At 43.6% G+C, this 9,517-nt stretch overlaps 1 protein-coding gene across 1 annotated transcript in view; it reads right to left on the reverse strand.

Annotated features, from left to right (window-relative positions):
* Window positions 1-1,365: 1,365 nt before the first annotated feature.
* The window catches only part of PSMC2 (proteasome (prosome, macropain) 26S subunit, ATPase, 2), a 9,806-nt gene continuing 1,654 nt past the window's right edge, over window positions 1,366-9,517 (reverse strand). The window contains exons 2-12 of the mRNA XM_010004165.1: window positions 8,028-8,065; window positions 6,772-6,853; window positions 5,669-5,768; window positions 5,208-5,339; window positions 4,523-4,595; window positions 4,282-4,377; window positions 3,863-4,027; window positions 3,262-3,349; window positions 2,345-2,547; window positions 1,720-1,816; window positions 1,366-1,630 (exon numbers count right to left, since the gene is read on the reverse strand). Of these exons, the coding sequence (XP_010002467.1) occupies window positions 1,473-1,630; window positions 1,720-1,816; window positions 2,345-2,547; window positions 3,262-3,349; window positions 3,863-4,027; window positions 4,282-4,377; window positions 4,523-4,595; window positions 5,208-5,339; window positions 5,669-5,768; window positions 6,772-6,853; window positions 8,028-8,065 (1,232 nt within the window). The 3' untranslated portion in view covers window positions 1,366-1,472. The remainder of the gene's footprint in view (window positions 1,631-1,719; window positions 1,817-2,344; window positions 2,548-3,261; window positions 3,350-3,862; window positions 4,028-4,281; window positions 4,378-4,522; window positions 4,596-5,207; window positions 5,340-5,668; window positions 5,769-6,771; window positions 6,854-8,027; window positions 8,066-9,517) is intronic.

The raw sequence follows: 9,517 nt of genomic DNA on the forward strand, positions 1-9,517 counted from the left end.
ACACTCAGAGTAACGCTCCTTTCCTCCGTTTTTGCAAGAGTAGAGATGATTTTTTACTATTTTTTTTAAATGGGCTTAATTTATCCTCCTTCAGTAAAAGGCACCCTTAATTTCAAGTGCTGTGTTTAGTAAACAGAGAGGTACTCTGGGTGCTGCTTTCTGAACCACTTTTCTCTCAGACTCAAAATGAAAAAAATCCTGTCCTACCATTAAACGTGCATCCCTTCTTACCAGAAGTGACACATAACTGCTGGGATCGGTTTCTCAAGTAGGTATGGGCAAAAAACACAGGCTTGCCCAAGTTTGCCTATCAAGATGCTGACACTAACAAAGGCCACGCACTGTGTACACTCTCTTCCCTCTTTATTTTTTGAAAGAGTGGCTTCACAATCTAAGCCTGATAAATCCATGTCAGATGTATAAAAAACTTCTCTCACTTCAAGATAAAGCAGTTCCCAAAAGTATTTTTCTGCCAGTTATTTCTTCCCAAACCCCCATCCAAAAAAAACCCCAACACTTTAATGCAGCACTTGACCAAAAGCAAACCAAAGGCTGCTGCTTCCCACTGCCCAAACCATCCAGCTCTGTAGGAACATGTGAGATGGATGAAGAGCCACCTTGGCACATTGCCTGCTGCCAACAACTATCAGCTCTTGCCCAGCAACTGGAGCATCAGGACCCTGTCACGGTTATGCTCTGTGTGTAGTGGGATCTTAGACAAATAACATGATCTACTGAAGTATTCACTAGTTGACTGATGTCAACGTTTAATCACTTCTTGAGCAGACAGAAGAAAAAGGAATCTTCCTTCACCCTAGTGCTAAGAAATGACACTCACTTCCTCCTCCTTGACCCACTTACTATTTTATAAGAAACAAAGAATCCCAGCCACAGGGACAAAGAAACCACTGGAGAAAACAAACAAACAACAAAATAACCAAATTATGATGGTACCAGAACATTCACTCAGGGAGAAAAAAATATTCCTTCACATCTTCCCTAAGCTGCACAGTGACTGAGACCACCAAGTGCCTGAGCTGTGTATGCCCTTTCCAAGGCAGTTCCTAAGTTTCCTTGGGACACTGGACACCTGCCCCTCTGTGCTGAGCACCACAAGCATGTCTGAGCTCCCAAACCCAGCAGTTACTCAGGAATCTTTCAGCACCTCTACAGCTCAGATGGCAAGTTTTGGGGTGTAAATGGTGAATAGGGATTTAAACTTTAGGTTTCTAACGTTGCCTGGGTACCCAATTTCAAAAATACCTCCCTGGTTTAGGTTATCAGAATCTCACCAAGATTTTTCTTGCACAGCAGCAACGCTCCACTAGTGCAGAACAAACCCATGATGAACTCACACCTGTTATCTGGAACACTCCATTTATTTCCAACTTCTAAGAATTACATGAATCACTACGCTTGGATTTTTGTGTGACAAAGTTGAACAACAGGAACAGGAAAAACATTCCAAGGTATTAGTTGTAGGTCATGTAGCGGGGGGTAGCACTGAATTTCGCGTACGATTTAATGACTTTGTTCACTGCTTCTAAGAAATCTTTCTCTGTCGCGATCTTGCGGCGCGCACGGATGGCGAACATGCCGGCCTCTGTGCAGACACTGCGGATCTCGGCACCTTGCAAGGGAAGGGACAAACAAATTCAATATCAACCACCCCTAGAGCACACACAACGTTGTTGAAAACCAAAGAGAAGTGCAGCTTACCTGTGCTGTTGGGGCACAGCCGAGCCAACAGCTCAAACCTTATGTCTCTTTCAACACTCATGGAACGAGCGTGGATCTTGAATATGTGAGTTCGCCCCTGGGAAGAGAAGGGAGGACAGAAGGGTTCCTGCTGTGAGAGGAGCTGCCTCTGCCTGCACCTGCCCACAGCCACAGCATGGGCAGACAGAAAATACATCTCTCATTTGCTGCCCAACCACTGTTCCCTACGCCTGGACTAACACATTTAATTGGCCATGACACTAAATTAAGAAAAAAAATTTAGAAAGAGCTTTAATGGTAGAAGTACCTTGAGATGTATCTCTCCAAAGAGCCAAACAAAATATATTCCAACTTAAGTACTAAATCACACAACTGCTTAAAGGATTTTTTAACTGTGGAGTCAGGAATACACAGCCAGTATAGCCATTTATCATGGCTTCCTGGCCAGGGACGGAACCTGTGCAGAGTGGGAAGACCTTTTCAGCACATCTTTAATGCCCCACATTTCCATGCAGTTGCACAGAAGGTAGGAGTGCTGCTCTTGTTGTCATGAACTGCTTCCAGACAGCAACACCCTGAAGAAACACTCCAGAACACACTCAGCTGTGACAGCAAGCACTCTCACCTCAAGATCAGGCAAGCTAAACTCTATCTTCCTGTCCAACCTGCCAGGCCTCATCAGGGCTGGATCCAGAGTATCGGGTCTGTTCGTAGCCATCAGCACTTTGATGTTGCCTCGTGGGTCAAAACCATCCAGCTGGTTGATCAGCTCCAGCATGGTACGTTGCACCTCATTGTCACCCCCAGCCCCATCATCAAAACGAGCACCTGCAGAGGAGACACACAAACCAAGAGCATGAAGGAGGCGTCGCAGCTGCTACACAGAAGACACCTGGAAAAATAGTTTTAGATGACATGGAAATACCTGTGATGAGTTTAAAAAAGGTGTGAGGGGTTATCTGAAAATGGCACCTGTCAAGAAAAGAACGAGTGGTGCCACCTCTGGGCTGCAGTGGGACCCGCAGCGTGGAAGGGCCCAGCTCCCTGCCTACCCACTGGCTAAGCTGTGAAATTCACACATGTAGCTTCTTTGTTTGTTTGTTTTGCCTCTCCTTAACCAAAATCCTCTCCCCCTCCTTGTCTCTGTAAAAACTGCTCCACTTTCAAAGGACCCAAGTACCTCCCTTGGGAAAAAAAACAACACACTTTTCAGCAGTAATAAGGATTTAGTATGTAGTGCAGAAGCTGAAGGGAGTGAAGTTAACAGTCGTTTTATGTAAAGACAATATAGAGACTCTACACTAGCTGAAATAACCTGGGTGTGTTCCAAAGGTGCAAAAATGACTTCTCATCTGGGTTAAATATGTTCACACTATACAAGCCACTTCTTGGTACCTCCCCTGCCATGGGACATGCTGGGAGTCACTTTCCTAAGTGGATACTTAGAAACAGGTTTGTTCTACTGCAGCAACACAGATCCAGAATCAGAACATGAAAAGACAACCTGGTATGAAGTCAGAGCTAAACACACTGCAAACATACCTCCAATGGCATCAATTTCATCAAAGAATATAAGACAAGCTTTTTTAGTCCTGGCCATTTCAAAGAGTTCACGAACCATTCGAGCTCCCTGAAAGCAAAAATCAGGATATTGTCAAAAGATTCAAGGCACATGAAAGAAAAACTATGAAAACTGAAATTTTTCATGCTTCCAAACACTTCTAAGGTTCCATTGATAAACCACCTTTATTTGCACACATGTATATAGCAGAGCATTCATTGATCTTAAAGCAATTTATAAAGGAGAGAGGAACTATTACTCTCAAATTCACAATGCACATGAAGTCATTTATATCTGGACCAAGTGAAAAACAAGTGGCAGACCTGGGAACTGAATCCTAATCCCAGAGTCCTCCTGACCTACAGATTAAACTCTGCACTGCAAAATCCACTTATTTGATGACCTCACACTTGAGGCTTTATACCCGACTGCCTGACCTGCAGTGATTTATCTGACAGTCCCTCCCCACTCCTGTCTCTACAACATACCAGTACATTCATCCCTCACACCCACTACAGAGCCTGGTCCCCAGCACTGGAAATCTGCAAACCCCTCCACACTCAATCAGGTGTCTGCTCTTACCTCTCCCACATACTTCTGCACCAGTTCAGACCCAATCACTCTGATGAAGCAGGCATCAGTCCTGTTGGCAACAGCACGGGCACAAAGTGTTTTGCCTGTACCAGGTGGCCCAAACAAAAGGACTCCTTTGGGAGGCTCAATTCCAAGGTTAACAAATCTTTCAGGCTGTAGTGGTGGGAAACATTAAAGTGTAAATTGTGCAAATTAAAGACTACATGCATCAGAGTAAATGCAAATTAAGAAAATCATCAATGCACAGCCACAGAAACCAGGCTAGGCTGGATTTGACTTGTTAAAACTTGACCTCCTTTCACTTAGATTTTTACCTTCAGCTATGTGATCTTCTCCTGCTTTTTCAAATTCTAACAATGACCAGAATACTTTCAGAATAATAAAAGTTTCCATCTGAGGTTACTTACATGAAGCAGAGGGGTTTCAACCACCTCTCGCAGCTTTTCAATCTGCTCTTTACAACCACCAACATCACTGTAAGTGACGTCTGGTTTTTCTTCCACCTGCACAACAAAAGGGTGAGGGAGCAGTTAACAGCCTGATGCTGCACAACTCTCTAGGCTTTCCAAAGCCCAGAACAAACCTCAGCCCAAGTTATCAAAATTACAAAATAAAGCAATGCTATAATGAGTTAACAGCAGTTCTCACTTGCATCATGGTGACTGTAGGATCAATCTTTGGAGGCAAGGGGATGTGGATCTGATACTTGTTTCTGTCCACCCTGGTAAGAAAGCATAAAGACTATTATTTTAACACCAGTTAATCAAACTGTCATGTAGAAACAACTCTGTAATTAGGAGCTGAATTCTTCAACTGTTCTTTTCTCTGGCATCAAGACAGCCCAGCCCTCAAAGCTAATAGTCAGATGGGCGAGAAACTGGAATTCCGAGAAGTTTAATGTTTCCAAAAACACTGATTCCAAAGTATTTGGAAAACTTCAAAACATCCCACAGAGCAAAATGGACAAAATATTGATTCTGAAAGTAACAGACTTCACCTCCCCAGGGAACATTTCCTGGAGCCACCCTGATGTGTAGCTGCTAAGGCTGCCAAAGAGGAATGAGGCAATGCTGGCTCCAGGAAAGCTGGGACTACTGAGACTGAAACTGAGATACTTCGGTCCATGATGCACAGTTCTCTTCAGAATGACATCAAAATCCAAAGATTCCAGTCACACTGTGACTTACTGTCTTCTAATAGAAAAGCTTTACTGCTAAAATTTCAACCAGTGCAAAAGTATGAAATGACAGTTGTTGACCTGTCAAGCTAATGGAATAGATGAGAAAGCTTCAGTCTCCAGGAAAACTCGTAAGAACACAAAGATTTTGCTTACCCAACTCTCATGCCTTCTTCTATGTCAGTAGGTGCCACCTGGTCACTGAGATCCACCACAAATTTGGCAAACTGCTTGACATTGATAATGTATTTGGGATCCTCAGAGTCTGCATTGATGATCTTTGTACACCTGAAACAGAAAATCCAGGTAACACCAGAAGACACACTAACTGGCTTGCTCTTTGCGTAGGCATCAGGATGGGACAGTCACATTTTGCATGAACACCCAAACAGCTGCTGTACTTGTGGTTCTGGTGTTAAAGCACCAGGAGTAAGGCCAAGCATGGAGCAAGTAACATGTCACCAAGCATAACACAGCTCCTTTTTGACACAGTGGTAAAAAGCACTTTCAAGATGCTCAACACATGAACCTTGATTTTTAAAAAAGTCTACACATAAGTTATAACTCACAATTTCAACACTATGCAGCTCCATGGCAACAAGGAAGAGTGAACCCACCTTGCAACTTGCAATGGTTGCTCACTTTGGAGTGTCTGTTTATCTGCAGCCAGATCCCAGAGGGCAGGAGGAGCCAGCCCAGTGTCAGATTCCTTGATTCCTGCATACAACACAGAGCAGCTGAGGAATATGCAGCCAACTGTACCTCAGCAATCCTTCCTACACCAAGAACCTCCAACAGGAGCCTGCAGGAAGCTTTCTGAGCTCTCCAAAACACATGCACACACATCTCCAATGGAGCCCCTAACAACAAGTTTCCTAAAGGCATGGCTGTGCCAGATGAACATGCCAATGCCAGCCCAGCCATCCTTCAGTGCAATTCTGCAGTGTGGGGAAAATTACAACTGAACTTGATACAGACATCAGCATATTTCTAGGAGTTTCAGAAAAGGAGTGAAACTCTGCAAGTGCTTTCACCAGGGGAAAGCTTCAGTGCAAGATAGCAGAAGTTAGGGATTCACACAGATGAAAAACCTAATAAATATTCCAAAACATGGGTCAAAAAAGTACCATCTCCATGAGGTATTTGAAAGAATCACTAATTTTACTGGAAAATAGAAATTCTGTCTTCCTGACAGAACGGAGGACCACTAGAGGATAATGCCAGGGCAACAATCATACATCAGTGAAACAAACAGAAAAACCAGGGAACAAATCCATTTTTCTTGTCACAGTTGATTTTAAATGCCAGCTGCTCTGATACACATTTCTTTCTTACACAAGGACCAGGACCACCACTTAGTATGTTGGGATTTTGCAGTCTATGGAAGTCCACTCACTGTTCAAACACAGCTTGACACAAATCACAACAGATTATCTAGAGTCAGAAAGAGGTTTTTGTTTCATGCTACCATAATACATAACAATTTTGCATAAAAATACATTAAACTCCAAAATTACATAATCATATGTACAGGTTAACCCTGCCCAGTCAAAAAGACCATCACCAACAAAGCAAAAGGCTCAGGTTACCAAATAAAGATATTATTTTGAGAAAAATTCTAATAAACAAATGCAGAAGTTGTTTAAAAACAGCTTCTTAAAGCACTCGTTTTGGTACCTGTGTCTCTTCTACTGAAAATTACTTATAAAAAGAAAGATACCAGTGAGCTCATTGATCTTCTTAAGCAGTTGTTGAATATCATCTTCTACTTGCTTGATCTGCCTTGAGTATGTGCTCTGGCCCTGGAAAAGAAACAACATGGAGATTTCCTAACTCAAATTATTTTATGTTTGGGAAAAAAACACCACTAGCTGCTGAGTGTCAAGATGTTCAATAGACTTTCTTGGTGTAACAGCCAACTATTGATCACAGCCAAAAAAGACAGCATTAGGTTCCAGTAACAGTATTTCTGTTTGCAAAACCAGAGTGCAGCTGCACAAAATTCAGCGCTTGCGCAAGTGGAAAATTTTCACACTTGTAAACTTCAAGGATTTGGTTTTCCTTTTAAACCTGTTCAGCCTTATTTTTTAAACTCTTTTTCCTAAAGTTTAAAAAAATACTTAGCAAAAATGATACACAGAGTTCTGTATATGTTATCTGAAAATTACCTATAGCAGTGCTTTAAGTACCTTACCCAACCTTCCCATCAGCCACAGGAGATGGCAGAAGGTCCCAGGGCAAACCAGAAGCCTGACTCCTGCTTGTGACAAAATGCTTTGCTGTCCTGCCTTGCCTCGTGCAGGCAGTTCTGGATTTCCTTCAGAAAATCCCCTCCATAATATTTCAGAGTCCTTTTTTGGTTCTAGAGCTTCATGAAGGGATCTCAGTGGCAACAACATCCAGACTTCTGGCAAATGTACCCGAAGCCAGAGGTGTGCTAACCTGCAGGATTCATTTTTCAAGAGTCCTTTTCCAGACTCATTCTGCTTTCCAGTGGGGAGGGCAGACTGTCATTTAAGCCTCACTGTCTGTGGAAAATGCTTCCCAGGATTCATTCTCCTTGACAAGGCCCACATCCCCCTCACTAATAGTTTTTAACACAATGGCTAAAAGCAAGTACATTTGATGGGAGAAGTAGCCTTAAAGACTTGCTCCATGAAGCAAGAACACTGGTTCACTAAGAAGCCCCAGTAAAGCGCAGGATGTGGGAGCCCTGTGACACTCAGCTACAAGACACAAAGCAAAACCAGAAAAATCCTTCCTTAGTTCCAAGCTATCCAAACTACTGGATTATTTTCAGGGTTGTGTGTTGGGTTTGGGACTTTCTTGCAGGAAAGCGAGAAAAGATTTTGCCAGGAAGGAAAAGCATTAAGAGAAGCAGATTCACTGAACACACAAATCCCTCCACTCTTGCATTCCATTTCTAAGAGAACTTTCTCATTTTCTTCAAGAATCTTGTATATCTGAGATACTTACATAGGTTTTCAGCAAGGCAATATCTCCTTCATCCAAAGCTGAAAGAAGAGAGGAAAGACTTAGCTTCCAATTTTAATAACAAAAGCAGCAGTATCAATTCTGCTTCTAAAAAATGAAAACATGGGATTCTCTGGAGCTTCTACTTTTTCAGAAAACCGAAGTGGATCAAAAAATGGTCAGACACTCAAGAAAAGCAAAACAGGGTCTTCAGCTACCCTCTTCAGTCCACAAATCTGTACTGCCCCAAGCTCACAGCAAGCAAAGCTACTTAAACTTTGCCTTGCTCTGAGCAGCTTACCAACCTGTGACTGTACAGAGAAGGAACTGGAGATATCAAAACTTCATGTTCTGTTTTGTTCCTCAACATTTAAGAAAATACCAATGGAAAACTGTCACCACTTTCCCCCAGTGACCTTGCTCCACTGAAGTGCCCAGAGCGAGCAGGGAACAGCAACCTCATCCATGCTGGTCTCAGTAACAAAAAACTACTGTGAACTGCTCAAGCAGCCTGGAACAACAATTAGTACAATGCTGAGGCTCAGCACTGTCAAAGGTAAACCACGGGACTGATGATACTATAGGAGACAAACAGTCTGGCCCAAGATCCCTTCTCTGACAGGAAAATCCACAGCAGCAGATCCACAGTGAGCTCCCAACCCTGGGTCACCCCTTCTTATGAACACACCTTAAGTTTTTTTCCTTACATGAATACACTTCTCTTCATTTTTATAATCCCTGGGAACTTCCAGCAGAATACACAGGGAGGGCTCCCCTGATTTAAATCAGCATCGTGGTTCCTTTTACTTGGCTGAAACTTGGCATCTAAAAATCGTCCTTGGGCCTCAGAATCCCTGCATCACCACAAGCAGCCTCGGCTGTTAAGTGCCCCAGCTTTTGCAGAGCCCTGCAGGTTTGCTCCAGCAAACTCTCCCAACTGACCAAGAAAAAAAGTAACTCTCTGTCTCCCCCTATTTCCTCCCGCATCACTCGCCACTTATCAGACCTGTAACATTCCCTATCTCTTCTCTTCTCCCAGAAGCTCCATCTTTTCCGGATCAAATCCTTCGCCTCGAGCATCCCTGGTCCCCTGGTTTTTCCTCCTTCCTCATCCCACTGTCTCTTTTTACGACACAAGGAGCCCAAACCACACCGCACTGAAGCTCTGGGTGCAGTGTGTGTTGCACGGTGTTTTGAGGGGATTTTTGGCGTTGATCCTTTCCTGACTGTTCCTACTTCCCCACCGACTTTATTTTATGTATCTACTCCGCGCTGCTAAAACAAAACGACGTTTCAGACGCGGGAGGAGCCCCAAAAGCACCGGTTACACACGGCGCTGCTTTTGCTTCCCGGGGCGTTAATATTTAGGAACACGAAACAAAGAAAGGAAATAACATGTAAACAGGAGCCAACCGGGCACCGGCCACGCCAGCACCACCTGCCCCCGCGCTCCCCGGGAATGACACCCCGGGATTCCGCACCCCCCGAGCGGG

This window comes from Chaetura pelagica, unplaced genomic scaffold (genome assembly GCF_000747805.2).
Source record: "Chaetura pelagica isolate M959 unplaced genomic scaffold, ChaPel_1.0 scaffold141, whole genome shotgun sequence".
Taxonomy (NCBI): Eukaryota; Metazoa; Chordata; class Aves; order Apodiformes; family Apodidae; genus Chaetura; species Chaetura pelagica.